The sequence below is a fragment of the Podarcis tiliguerta genome (assembly GCF_965153285.1).
Source record: "Podarcis tiliguerta genome assembly, chromosome: 5".
Taxonomy (NCBI): Eukaryota; Metazoa; Chordata; class Lepidosauria; order Squamata; family Lacertidae; genus Podarcis; species Podarcis tiliguerta.
The window spans coordinates 77406230-77421393 of NC_139538.1; the positions used below are offsets into that span (position 1 = coordinate 77406230).

At 44.5% G+C, this 15164-nt stretch overlaps 1 protein-coding gene and 1 long non-coding RNA gene across 6 annotated transcripts in view; both read right to left on the minus strand.

The window, feature by feature from the left end:
• SH2D4B (SH2 domain containing 4B) overlaps positions 1–15164 on the minus strand; it is a 94800-nt gene that overhangs the window by 4615 nt on the left and 75021 nt on the right. For all 5 annotated transcript variants that reach the window (XM_083440519.1, XM_083440518.1, XM_083440517.1 and 2 more), the window contains one exon: positions 2926–3146. In XM_083440519.1, coding sequence (XP_083296645.1) covers positions 2926–3146 — 221 coding nt within the window. The remainder of the gene's footprint in view (positions 1–2925; positions 3147–15164) is intronic.
• Positions 6509–15159, minus strand: LOC310677546. The gene is made up of 3 exons (XR_014511261.1): positions 15033–15159; positions 10231–10279; positions 6509–7545 (listed from the first exon to the last, which is right to left on the minus strand). It is a non-coding gene; the product is annotated as an uncharacterized lncRNA (long non-coding RNA).

The following is a 15164-nucleotide window of genomic DNA, read 5'->3' on the forward strand; positions in this document are numbered from 1 at the left end:
GCAGCCATTGATTTTTCTCATCGGGGGACATCCCAATCTATTTTATTTTGAATGTCAGAGGCTAATGGACGTTTTGCTTTTGACAGGTGTCCCTGTGCTTCCTCCCTAGATGGATGGGCTTTTCTTGTGCTCTTATTGCCTATGATGAGCAAGCTGGGAGGAAGAGAAATACAAAGGTTTTCGTGCAAGCTTGACTCTAGGGAAAGAAGGTGGATACTGAACTTGCCGCAGTCCCTATATCTGAAGTTTGTAGGACTTTTTGTGGCTGGTTCTGTAACTATTGCCGGGGTTGTGTGCATGCTGTGATTCTGCAAGGAGCAGTGGGAGAGAAAGGCAATTCAGTTCCCATTTTAAGGTTAGCCCACCTAATATGCACTTTTCGAAGCAATGCTCAAACTGAACGACTGTTCTCTTTTGAAATTCACACTTCTCTGAATTTTGCAATTCAGTTCGCCAGCCAAGATGGAGGAAAAGAAATTGTATACTATGGTAAATTGTGCATAGAAATGCATATATTAGCGAAAATGGCATCCCAAAATGCATTAATTTAAGGTAAACTGCTTTGCAAAAATATGAATTGTGTAAGATTGCATACAAAGATGTATACATTTGGAGAAATTCACACTGGTCAATTTTCAAAAAACCGCAAACCAACAGAAATGTGGAGAACTTAAAATTCAGATTGGAAAAATGAGAAACTAAGATAAACCAAAATGGGTAGATTTGTGTATCCCTATCTGGAAGCTTGCAGAAAGTGAGACTGAGTCCACAATTCAGCTTCTCGACTATCTCAGCTGTCTTTTATTTTATTTTATGGTCTTTTTAGTGCAAGATTCTAGACCCATGACCCTTCAGATGTTGTTGGACTACAACTCCCATCATACCCAGGCAATGCCCCGGCTGAATGGAGCTGACAGTAGCAGAAGGGTCCCAGCCTTCCCATCTTTGTTCTAGCTATTGTGGCTGCAAACATAAGCTTGAAAATATGTGGACAACATCAGCTGAAATTTTCGGGCCAAGCTGACAGTGATGTCATTACATATGCATTGCAAGTTTTTTAAAAACAAAAACAAACAAATATCAAAACCAATTGCTAGTGCAGGTGACCAATCCCTTCCACCGCAAAAACAGGTACAGTGGTACCTCTGGTTAAGAACTTAATTTGTTCAGGAGGTCCGTTCTTAACCTGAAACTGTTCTTAACCTGAGGTACCACTTTAGTTAATGGGGCCTCCTGCTGCTGCCGTGCTGCGGCGGCACAATTTCTGTTCTCATCCTGAAGCAAAGTTCTTAACCTGAGGTACTATTTCTGGGTTAGCGGAGCCTGTAACCTGAAGCATCTGTAACCTGAAGCATCTGTAACCCGAGGTACCACTGTATGCAGTATCGCCCAGGTTACCATTGTTATGTCAGAATTCCCAAGCCTTCCAACAGGAGGACAGAGGAATATAAGGAAATCACAACTCATTTTAACTGTGTGCTGAGGCAGCCTTTTCCTTTACAAGTGGGACCCATAGCATTTGAGTCTGTAACCTGAAGCGTCTGTAACCCGAGGTAACACTGTATAGGGGAAAGAGAGCTTTAACCGTTTACATCTGCCATGGTACAAACTGGAATCACGAACCAGAAGCCTGCTATTTGCAATGGAAGCAAAGTTTCCAATGGCACCTGTGTCAACTTTCCTCCCATTTCAAATAGCTGGCACATAGGGAAGACTGGTTCTGAATGGGGGGCCATGACCCCCCCAACTCTTGACTGGTTGTTTAGTCTTTTTAAAAGCAAACAAACAAATGCCTATCTAGTTGGGTTCTCAGAAATCAAAGGAGGGTGTCTGAGACTACCAACCTTTGGGTGCAGGGTAAGGGCACTCATAATTCTTGCCCCTGCTTGCTAATGAAGAAGGAAAGAATGCCATATAATAAATTATGGGGAAATAAAGAAATCACACAAAATCAATAAACTTGCATCATCTATTTTGATGAACTGAGCTTTTCCTGAGATGGGACTCGGATTGCCTTGGCACAGAACCTTAATAAGGATGGGCTCTTCCCCTCCCCATTTTTGCACAAAATACACAGGTCCCTTGCTATATCATGTATACTACCAGTTCCCCATCTTCTTTCTCCCAGAAGCATTACATCAGAATGAAAAATAGCTCTATCTACACTGCCTGACGATGTGCTTTGCATTCACAAAGCCTCTGACTCAGGCCCCGACAGCTCCAGTTAAAAAGGCACGCAGGTAGCAGGGCCGTGCAAAACCTTGATGAGAGGAATTGGGGAGCAGCTGAGAACGAGCCAATAGTCTGATTTAGTATGTATATGGAGACTGTGAGAGGATTAAGCTTGTTCCCCTATTTCACATGCTCCCAAGTGATAGGAGCTGCATGGGTTGGGCTGCACTGCATTTGTCAACAGTTTAGTGCACACTTACCCAAAATATACACATTTTTACAAACAATTTCCCCTACTAGAATGGTTGTTTTTGAATTTTATTTTCCCTTTCATAGGCATTTATATGCATTTCTCCCTAATATGTAGAACCTGCAGTCAAGTGTCTGTGTGTGTGTGTGTGTGTGTGTGTGTGTGTGTGTTTTCGGGGAGGGGGAGGTTCAGCACTTGGACCAGCTCTGGACAGTTGAATCCAACTGCTATATTGATTTCCCACAATGCCCTTGCCACAACACCATTGAGGCATTATGGGAAATGAAAATGAAATGAAAACTAGACTCAGCCATCTGGTGCTTCAGATAATGCTCCACCACAGTCACCATGCCTAGAGCTAGCCTTCACTCCCCAAACCTGGAGCCAGCCCTGTCTGTAAAGACTAATTCTGTATAAGACCCGGGCTCACACTGCTTCTTCCTTTTGAAATATTCATCAATCAAGTTCAGTTTTTCATATTCTGTGCACATAGCAAGTAATACCTTGTGGAAATCAATAAGGTCTGTGAGTGTGGCATGTCGGTTGGGATCCACCCCTAAGAAGCTGTAGAAGTCTCCGGAAGCATCCACCAGGAAATGTTTGAATCCACTCTGATGGCGATAGGACAGGGCATATCCCCAGATTTTCTCACTGACCCGCACTAGGAATGCTCCCTCAGACTTGTTCATCAGCAGCTCTTCTGCTTCCTGGCGACTAATAATTCCTGCCCAAAACAGAGCAAAAAAACTGTATCAAGCAACTAGTATTCCCTAGAGCAGGCTTCCTCAACCTCGGCCCTCCAGATGTTTTTGGCCTACAACTCCCATGTTCCCTAGCTAGCAGAACCAGTGGTCAGGGATGATGGGATTTGTAGTATCAAAACATCTGGAGGGCTGAATTTGAGGAAGCCTGCCCTAGAGGCCTGGAAACATATGCATAGTCCATTAAATAAAGGCATTTAGACGTCAGGTGAAGCAGGCTGTTTCATATAAAATCTTAAAATGCATCAAATGGCATAGTTTTTAAGAGAGGGGTGGGAAACCTGTAACCTCCAGATGTTGTTGAACTACAGTTTCTACCATCCCTTCCCACAGACCATGCTGTGGTGGGGCTATTGTTGGCATTCAACAACATCTGGAGGTGTAATATAAATTGTGGAAGAGCATTGTGAGATTGAGGAATTTTTAAATGTCCAAATGGTGAATCTACAGTATCAGGCAAACATTTTGGAGCCTATGGTAAAGTACCTATGTAAATTACAGCACTGTAGTATGAAGCACTTCAAATTGGGCTTTTGTTCTTCAGGAAGGAAAGACAACAGCCAGTCTTCATCATGGCATGTAAATAGACAATTACATTGCCCGGATGTGAGTTGTGAAGGCCGCTCCCTGCAAGGCCCTTTCCACCTGGCCTAGAGGACAGGGCCCAGACTCATCAGCCCTACTCAAGAGACTCCTCATGAGGCTAGAGGAACATCGCCCGGCTATTGTTTTATTGATTTAATATGCTGTAAACCGCTTTGAGGTTTTTATTAAAAATATAAAGTGGTATAGAAATTTTAAAAATAAATAGATAACAATCAATAGATGAAGAGCCACCAAAGCAGCCAATTGTTAAACATTCCAGAATTGCACAAGAAGTGCCTAGATCTGTATAACTCTGGTTACACATTTGCAAAGAAGGCAGGGGGACACAGGCTGATAGATAGAACCCCCATGTGACACAGATTGTTTGAAGAGGCATCATTAGATTCTAATACAATGTGCCATGTGCCAAAGAGAATCATACTGGAAATAAGAGCTCTGTTTGCATAGGTAAGGTTTCACGTCTCTGCCTTTCTGGCCTTCTCTGAATATGCAAATAGAAGGGCTGGCAGTGCTTATATAGTATCTCCTTTTACTGATGGTTACCACCTCAGTTTAAATACCACACAGACAGATCAGGCATGTTTGTCCTCAGAAAAGAGGGTTGCCCTGGCAAGAGTAATGCTATCAGTTCACAGAGAGCTGCTGGGGTTTTCGAAGTGGTTGGCTTTCTAGTTGACAACATTGTGATTCTCTAATGGTGATGCTCTCATCAGGGAGCCTTTACTCGTCCACCAGGCAAATTGTGTTAAAGCAGCATGCACCGCTGCCTATACAGGGCAAATGTCAAACAGCTCTTGGAATCACAGATATTAGAGAGGGCTGAACTGGCCCCAGTGGCTATCTTGTTTGGCTCCTTTCTACCGTTCCCCGTATCACGCAATTTAACAGCTGGCTGGCTGTACCAAAATATAGCTCCTGCATTCTAGCCTGCAGTTAGCTAGAATCCTGCCTCCAAACCAGTAGTGTATGTATGTGAGTATATGTATAAATTAGCTTGTTGTACAAGGTAAAATTTACATCCGTTGTGCCACCCAGTTCTGCTTCTGCCCCCCGCCCATCACCACTGGCATGTGACCCCCAGAAAGTTGTCCAGAAGGGAATGTGGTCCATGAATTGAGAAGGGTTCCCTGTGCCTAGAGTAGACAGAGCTAAGCAATGCTCACTCAAGGATAACTGCAATCCGGAAAGCACAGCTGGACCTGTAGGGAAGCAGCCAGCTCAGAGTGTGCATGAATACATACAGAGTGGCAAGCAGAAGAAGACCATATTGTAAAGAGAAATATTAAAGCTGATCCTCAGGTTTTGAAGTAGACTTCCCTGCTGTGCACCTCCCTTTTAAATATGTATATTCCCTCTAAAGCTGGAGAGGATGCAATGTGCAAATCTATGCACATGTATTCCACATATTTAATGTCAGAGCTGTGACAAATATTCTCCGGTTTCAATATTCAATTCAAAAGTAGCATGCGTGTTACAGGCAAATTACCGAAAAAATTCTCACGTCACCAAACACATGTGCTGTTTTGACGCTGTTTGGCGTCCCCCAGTTCATCTGGCTATTGCATCTTTCCCCCTTTTCTCTGCTCCCATTGCCTTTGGCTTCATTCGCTCAACCTGCTGTATCATCCCAAAGGCTGCGTTGATCCACATGATTTTGTTTATGAATGTCCAGGGTGTTGTCATATGAGATGTACCATCGTGATGTCCTTGACAACTCCCCACCCCGCAAAAAACCCACATAGCTAAGGAGATGAAAGGGTGGCAAGGACAATGCAACTATGCCAGTGTTTTCTAACTTCAGGTGCATTTTACTTGTTATACCTCCGTCTTGCCCTTTCTCCAAGGAACCCAGGTGTTTCCCAATTTATTTCCACAACAATTCTAAGAGCGGAGTTAGGCGGATGGACAGTGACCAAACTAAAATCATTTTGTGAGATTTATGGCTGAATAGAGTTTGAAGCTGGCCCTATTCCTGCTCAAATCCAAGACCTTGCACACACCAGCTCTCTGATTTTATCATCTTTGCAGCGTCACTCTTCTGAGGCTGCCCACTGAGATTGACGCGATCTGAGCAATCCATTCCAGCTGGACAGCAGATTGCACCCTGCATATACAACAGATATACTGAGCTGACAGCCATCCAGCATTTCACTGGCCATCATTATCAGACACACACCACCAAATGCGGTCATTTTCAACAAGCTGTTCACCTCCTCCCCAAACCCACCACTGGAAGGAAAACATAGCAGGCTTCCACATTACCTTTTCTCCTGCCAGAGCATACCTTTGTTCTGAGTCCCAAGTGTTATTTCATGGGTATAACATTTTAGCTAGCTTAGGGCAACACTCATATTTGTTTTAGTTCTCCCCCCCCCCAAAAAAAAGCTGGAAAGAATTCTCAGGAAGCTTTCTTCTTATTTCTGTGTTTAGTTTTCTGATATCGTCAAGAGCTGTACCTTTTCTTTTCAGCTCTCCCACACCTCTTTGTTTTAGTTTGCATCTAACCAGTCATTTGCCAAGTGTGTGTTAATTAGAGAAATGGAAGCCCTCATCCTTTCTGCTTTAAAAAAGTATACTGTACTGTTCTCATGACAACAAGAAAGCAAACAGAGAAGGGTGGGGGCTCACAGAAGCCCCTCACTTCAGGACACTTATTGGAAAATAAACAACATCTGTAGAAAACCAGTTGAAACAGTCTGAATTCAAGTCAAGTGGTCTGGCATCCCATCTCGTCCTCCTGAGGTGCCCTGTTTTGAATCACTGATGCCTTTATTAGTGTGATTTGAGATATTATGTTATCTGCAGAAATCCATAGCACTGACCTCTCCCCTTCCATTGTTCCCACCGTTTTCCTCTTTTCTTTGGTTTTGAAAAAGGTACACAGAAGACCAGGTACGCAACTGGTTGGGGGGGGGGGGACAGCCAGACTGCGTTCATAGCAAAAGCTGAGCAGAAAGCATTTGTAGTTTTATTTGCACTCTCGTGGCCAAAATATATCTCCATCTTGGTGTGCTTTCTAATGCTGCCTTCCACCTATGAAATTTTGTTTATTCTTTGCTGAAGTCCTGAACACTAAAAATACTATGTTCAATAGGCTGGTTTTTAAGGCTCTGGAGAGCTCTGTAGTCTTTGAGTTACTGGCTCACAGGATATGGTTAAGAGAAGCACCAGCACTTTGGGAGATATCCCTGAGCGTGTCAGAACAAACTTGGCAATTTCAGATTGTTGGGGGGGGGGGATTATATGGTCAAACGTGCAACGAAAACCTTCCTAAGCATACAGAACTAACATACCAGCAAAGAGAGTTTCCATTCATCCTTGTCCGTGCAAGGATTTGTTTTGTACATGCAGATGTGTAGCATCACAGTTTTTAACGTGCTGAAGATTTCAAACATGCCTCCCTTCACTTGTCCGCTGGAATGGTACAACCCAGCAAAAACTGCCCTCCCTGCAATTGTGCAGCTCTGAGCAGCTTGGATGAGACAACTTGAACCCAGGTCTCCCTGATCCAGGTGTAGCGCACTGTGAATGGCTATGATTGCAAATATTACAGTTCTTCCATTGTTTAACTCGGAGCATTATTTAATATATATTGAAACGCAGCGCAAAGTGAATCAAAAGACAGCTGGACCTAGAAACTAAACTGCTGGAGGGATTCACCATCTGCCGGTATCGCAGGCTGAATTCACAGACTCGCTCGCAAGAAATCGCACCAGACGTGCTTGTACTGCTGGTAGCAAAAGCACAATTTTACAGCTGGGAACAAGCAATAAGGATTTAACTGACATGAATAAAAGGTAAAAGAAAACAAATCTTCCCAGGTGTGAGAATATATAAATTAGAGAGTGATTCCCAGGGAAAAAGCTGCTATATTTCAAGGATAACTTCAATGGTGCTCAAAATGTGAATCACCCTAGGTGTGGGCAGTTCCTTGGAGATTTAGCAGTAATTTAATTCCTCCTGCACAATACAAGTTGAAAGGCTCAAGTACAGGACATACGAGACAATATATTAAATGCCATGGCTGCATTGAATGTTTCTTGATTCCCTTTTAGATTAACAGCTTTGAGGCAGGGGGTGAGGAATAGATCTGAGACCACACCACACAGGGTTAATTCCTCGCTCTTCGCCCCCCCACCTGCTGTTGTCCCACCAAAAATCACCCCTTCTGAAGATCCTATTTGCCCCAGAAGAGAAGTCGTCATTGCTGCCAATAGAGCATTCCATCAAAGAGAAGAGCAGCTTCAGGGGTGAGATCTTTGTCAGGACTACAGCAGGGAGAAAGGGTTAACTCAACCTCCCCACAGCCCCACTTATGACCACCCATGCATCCAGAGCAATTATTAACAGGAATAAAATTAGATGCTTTAGATACAAAAGGTAAAAAAAGTAAAGGACCCTTGGATGGTTAAGTCCAATCAAAGGTGACTGTGGGGTTGTGGCGCTCATCTCGCTTTCAGGCCGAGGGAGTTGGCATTTGTCCACAGACAGCTTTCCAGGTCATGTGGCCAGCATGACAAAACTGCTTCTGGCGCAGCGTAACACTGTGACGGAAACCAGAGTGCACAGAAACGCCATTTACCTTCCTGCCACAGCAGTACCTATTTATCTACTTGCACTGGCATGCTTTTAAACTGCTAGGTTGGCAGGAGCTGGGGCAGAGCAAAGGGAGCTCACCACCATCGCGCAGATTCGAACCACTAACCTTCCAATCAGCAAGCCCAAGAGGCTCAGTGGTTTAGACCACAGCACCACCTGTGTCCCTACTTTACATATTTAGTGCATCATCTAGTTATATGGGTCTTGATTGAGCCCTGTCCCTCACTTCAAAGCTGCTTTCCATCCATTTAATGCAACTGGGGTGGTTGTGGGGCCACCACAGAGGGATATCTTAGGAAAGGGACCTGGAAAGAGGTTGAGCAAGATGGGGAGTGTCATAGTACATCAAAGGTAAGGAAAGCTGGCTTACTGAAAATTCAGAATGGAAATTGTATGGCTGCAGGGGGTGGAAGCTGTAAGGGAAATACTCTTTCCAAAGTAGGTCTGGATATGGTAACGCCTGTGCTGCCTACTTCCTGTGCTTTGTGCCGAACCACAATTCTCCACCTCCAAGTCTAATTCCTGGGAAATCCTGTTGTAACAAAGAGCTTGGAAAGAAGACCAAAAAGGAGCACCCAAAATCCCACATCGTAAGAAAGGGAAAGGCAACCTGTGGCCCTCCTGGTATTGGACACCCATCACCCCCAGCCAGCATGGCAATGGCCAAGGGTGGTGGGAGTTGTGGTTTGGGGCACAGGTTTCCCATTTTCTGTCTTAGGATCTGATTTCAAAATATAAGCTTCTTCATTGGCTGCACACATTCTCCAGTGGGCTCACAATATATGACAATTCAATGGGGCTGCAACCCAACCTCATGTTGTTTCCATTGTGCTTCATGGAGGGCAGTGAAAAGACAGTGAAAAGCAACAGAAATAACACTGAAAATCAGATTAAATGTTATTGGCTGGCGGGGGGAGAGGAGCTCCTTATACTACAGTGGTACCCCAGGTTACAGACTCCGCTAACCCAGAAATAGTACCTCGAATTAAGAACTTTGATTCAGGGTGAGAACAGAAATCATGGTGCTGCGGCGCAGCGGTAGCAGGAGGCCCCATTAGCTAAAGTGGTACCTCAGGTTAAGAACAGTTTCAGGTTAAGAACAGACCTCCGGAACGAATTAAGTTCTTAACCCGAGGTACCACTGTAACTATTATTTTGGGCATTTCCTTCAAACTGGGTTGTTCCAGAAAGTCTACCCAGGCATGTAATTTCAGCATGTAAACTAGATGTATGGGCTTTGGAAGTAAAAGTGATTTATATTTACTGGTTTTTTTACTTGATTTCTTCTTCATATGGAACTTGTTTTTAATTACTGTTTCAGACTGGTGTAAACTGCTTGCTCTTGTAAATGGTATATAAATTTTGTTGAATAAACAAAATGAGCCGCCATTTTTGGTAGCAGTCTTGCATCAAGCATCACACCCTAGCTCTGCCCTCAGTTGACTGGTATTTGTTGAAAGGGACACGGGTGGCGCTGTGGTCTAAACCACTGAGCCTCTTGGGCTTGCTGATCGGAAAGTTGAATCCCCAAGACAGAGTGAGCTCCTGTTACTCTGTCCCAGCTCCTGCCAACCTAGCAGTTCAAAAGCATGCCAGTGCAGGTAGATAAATAGGTACCACTGTAGCAGGAAGATAAACGAGGTTTCTGTGCACTCTGTTTTCCATCACGGTGTTCCGTTGCACGATAAGCGGTTTAGTCATGCTGGCCACATGATCCAGAAAGCAGTACATGGACAAACGCGAGCTCCTTCAGCCTCAAAAGCAAGATGAGCACTGCAACCCCATAGTCGCCTTTGACTAGACAACCATCCAGGAGTGTGCTGGACTTAACCTTTTACCTACCTGTTGAAAGAGTGCTGTAGCTCTGCCCATGCTTTGTTGCTCAAGATTTCTGAAACAGAAACCTCTACGGAATTATTTGCCCAAATAATATTGAAGTATCAGGACGAATTGAACACCAGAATCTCTCTGAAATGAATTCCGCAGCTCAGGAATGAATTCCCTAGCAGCTTTCCTCGCAAATTAGATGTGCTACACCCACTGCTGTGAGTCGTGGTTAAAACTCTCATTGTCTCCCCTTGCCTCTTCCTGAATTCAAGCTCTCAAGTACTGTAAACCTTTTTCAGATTGCTGTCAAAATATTTCCCCCACGTTCACTAACAAGCTCCGTGCCGCACAAGAAAGGTGGGCCACAGTATTACTCCTCACAGCACACTGCTTGTAACGCAGAGCCACAAATGAATGCTTCCTTTCATTTCTCCCCGCCTCTGTCTTTCATTTCAGTTTGCACAAAAAGATTTCATGATCTCAGAGCCGTAATTTATTTCACAATCCAGATAAGAAAAACAGGAAACACAGCACTCTTTTTTTTTTTTTTACACTTCTGAATTTATCTACCATGAATATATTTACCTGCTCCTTTTTGCAGTTATTGTTGTTTGTACTACTAGTACTAGTGCTACTACATTTCTCATGGCTGAGTGGGGATTTGAACCTTTGTCTCCCAGCTCTGAGTCTAACAATCTAACAGCAGCAGCAGAAGCAGCAGCAGTAGCAGCAGCAACTGCTACCCATCTGACTGGGTTGCCCCCAGCCACTCTGGACAGCTCCCAACAAAATACAGTGGTGCCCCGCAAGACGAATGCCTCGCAAAGCGGAAAACCCGCTAGACGAAAGGGTTTTTCGTTTTGGAGGTGCTTCGCAGGACGAATTTGCTATGGGCTTGCTTCGCAAGATGAAAATGCCTTGCGATTCCTGGGGGTTTTTTCCCTCCCCCCCCCTTTTTCCCAAGCCCCTAAGCCGCTTAACAGCTGTTCGCTAGGCTGTTTAACAGCTGATCGCTAAGCTGCTTAACAGCTGATCTAAGCCGCTTATCAGCTGATCTAAGCCGCTTATCAGCTGATCTAAGCCGCTAATAGCCTTTTAGCAGCTAATCCGCTAATCCCTTAAGCCTTTAATAGCCGCTAATAGCCTTTTAGCAGCTAATCCGCTAATCCCTTAAGCCTTTAATAGCCACTAATAGCTGCTAAACCGCTAATAGCGCTAATAGCGCTAATCCGCTAATGGCCTTGCTTCGCAAGACGAAAAAAACCGCAAGACGAAGAGACTCGCGGAACGGATTCTTTTCGTCTTGCGAGGCACCACTGTATTAAACCACTACACTACGCTCCCTCTGTTTCAGTTCTCTTATTGCTTCTGATGATGACTGCTGTCTTGCCTTGCTAATGGGTCTCCCCATTCTGCCCTCTCAAAACACTTCTGTCTCTGCTCAGCTCCACTGCCCACCTTTTGCCCTGACCTCTTAACTCTCCCTACCAGTGCTATTTTCCTAGAAAAAGAGGTGCCAGAACTCACCATGAATGCCTCCCTTGTTCTCTTATAATGGCAATGGCACCCAGCTGAGAGGTGCCAGAATTGAATTCCGGTGAGTTCTGGCTGAAAAAGAGTCCTGCTACTGAAGCAGCCACCTCATATTAGGGTATCGCTGCATTTGATATGTCCTATATATTTCAAGACCACCTCCAAATTGTAAACTAAAGACATGAAGTCATTTGCATGCAGAGTTCCAAATGAAATGGGACTCTGATCAAAAGTGCAGCCACTAGACATTACCGCAATATAAATATGATGAAATGGTGGCCTTGTTCCAGTAGTATCATAAAGCGCTGCTACCCTTTCATCATTCCAGGAAAAAAAATCTAATTACTAACACACCAAAAACCTAATCTCATTTATTCAGCTCTTTCTTAAGCACCTATGCATTTCATCAGCATTCATAGGAAGCTTACTATCTATTTGGATCTGCACTGTTACCGGGAGAAAATGGTCTGGAAAAGGAAAAAGAAAAATGGAAGTCGTTGCAAAATTCAAAAAGAAAGAAGCAAGAAGATGACATTTGCCTACATCTTATACAATCATTTTAAAACTTTAACAAATGGTTGTCATGATAATTTTGGATGTTCCCTCATTGCAGAAAAATTGCTCATAATTTGTGTCAAAATTAAATTTCACTGGAATAATGGAGCACAAGTATAGTGTAATCTTATGAGCTGGAATACAAATGCATTTTCCATGCTGGAGGTATATGTCTCCTAAAACACTGGGCATAATCCACGGGGGATTTATGAAAACAGGAACTACAGTATACTTTAAATATACTCCACCCTTTTCATATCTCTTCTGGTTCTGGGAGACAGAGGAGGGGAACTCGTCACAGAAAGAAGGGGGACCCTAACTCTTCAACAGCCTGAGTCACCTCTGCCTCTTGGCCTCCCTCCTCTCACTTGCCAGCTTCACCTTCCGATTCTTGACTTCTCCCTGCCACAGACTCTCCCAGCTCACTAAGCCATGGTACCCCTTCAGCTTCTCACACCTCCTCCCTCCTCCCAGTCTTCTCCCTCTGACCACTCATCATCATCTCACCACCAATCACTGGGGTCTGAGCTTTCTTCTCTTGATGGCTCCCCAACTAGTTCCCCCCACCATTCTTCTGCATCCAACCAGTCCATGACAGCCTCTGGGTGGGGGGGGGGGTCTATCAGCAAAAGAGGTTTGTGAATATAAATGTCATCTATGTAAAAAGAAAAGGGGGCAGGGAATGATCTCTGGCTGGTAGCCTGTGAACATAATCTAGCCATGAGGCAATGTTATTTGGCCCCTCATGGCCCTACCAAATTTCAATCAGGATTTGTTCAATATTGTCTCAGGGCTTGTCCACACCTCCACTTGCTCTGCGCCTAGAAAGCACAGGTCTGAGCTCTTTTGCCTTTGCCACGCTGCTTTCCCCTGGAAAACCCACACTTTAGTGCTAAATCAGAGCAAATGCCATTCAGGTTTTCTCCTGGTTGACATTTGCTCCAACTCAGCAGTAAACAGGAAGGAGAGTGCCATGGCAAGCCCTCAGTTTCACTCATATAAAAAGGTAAAGGGACCCCTGACCATTTGGTCCAGTCGTGACCGACTCTGAGGTTGCGGCGCTCATCTTGCTTTATTGGCCAAGGGAGACGGCGTTTATCCGCAGACAGCTTCCGGGTCATGTGGCCAGCATGGCCAAGCTGCTTCTGGTGAACCAGAGCAGCGCACGGAAATGCCGTTTACCTTCCCGCCAGAGCGGTACCGATTTATCTACTTGCACTCTGATGTGCTTTCAAACTGCTAGGTTGGCAGGAGCAGGGACCGAGCAAAAGGAGCTCACCCCATCACGGGGATTCAAACCACTGACCTTCTGATCGGCAAGAAGAAGAAGAAGAAAAAGAATTTGGATTTGATATCCCGCCTTTCACTCCCTTTAAGGAGTCTCAAAGCGGCTAACATTCTCCTTTCCCTTCCTCCCCCACAACAAACACTCTGTGAGGTGAGTGGGGCTGAGAGACTTCAAAGAAGTGTGACTGGCCCAAGGTCACCCAGCAGCTGCATGTGGAGGAGCGGAGACGCGAACCCGGTTCCCCAGATTACGAGACTACAGCTCTTAACCACTACACCACACTGGCAAGTCTTAGGCTCTGTGGTTTAACCCACAGCGCCACCTGCGTCCCTTCACTCATATAGAACAGACCATTGAGAGAGAGAGAGAGAGAGAGAGAGAGAGAGAGAGAGAGAGAGAGAGATTCAAAGCCTTTGACAGCCAAGCAAGTTAAAGAGATCTCAGTTCTAAGCAAACATCATTTGGCCCATGTAATACAATATGCAGAAGCAAGCAAGCAAGCAAGATGGTGTTCACTTCACAACTCTTTCCTAAGTGTGAAACCAGTTATTAACCTAAAACATGTGGCCCATTGTGCATATTGTGTTGTGCATGCTTGCAAAGAAAGATAGGTAATTTGTGGTGCTGCCTTTATTATGCTTTGCGGGAAGCTGTGAAAGCCTTTGTTCCAGCTAATTAGTTTGTGAAGAGGAAAGGCAGTCTTTTTGCTTCCTCAGCTTTCCTTCAGATGCTCATACATTTGGAGCAAAAGCAGTAGATTTTGCTGTGCTAATCTGCACATAACCTAAAAGCAGCTGCTCCATACCTAGATTGTCATATAGGGTATATTCACACCAGCAGCGTTTCAAGTCACATTTACACACTGTTGTTCACATCAGAGAGGGGCCAGGGATGTTATACTTGACACATGAACTGGTTTCCCACCCACTGCAACACACACACACACACACAGAAGCTGTCATATGCACACGTGTGGCAGCTGTCTCCAATGTTCACATTACCAATTACTCCACATCCATTTTGAATTGAAGCTGGTTTGAGGGGAAATGCATCAAAAAGCGGTATTTGTCAAGAAACTACAGGATCGATATGGGCTGTGGCTAAATGAGGCTTCAAAAACTAGCAGTGGGTGTGCACTGGATGCAGAAAAAGCTGTAATGTAAACATACCTAAACTCTAGCTCAGAGAGGGAGAGCCTATGGACCTTCTTATGCTGTTGGACTACAGCTCCCATAACCCCATGCCATGCTGATGGAACCTGGAGTCCAACACATCTGGAAGGCCACAAGTTCCCCATCTCGGCTCTAGGAAAAGCAGAACTCTGTATCTCCTTGTTTCTGATGCTCTGTGCATTGCATCTGCTACCGCAATCCAGCCTTTACACAACTCTACTTGATTATAATTATATTAATGGTTTGCTGTTTCTGAGGGCTCACTCTACCTGTTATAGATAAAATTGGGTGTCTCAACTGCAACACACTTTCTTACTTCTTGTGCAGGCAAAATTAATGAGCTTGGTCTGAAGAGAAGTCTTTAGAAAGTTTTTCTAAATCTAGAACTTCATTGCCAGTCT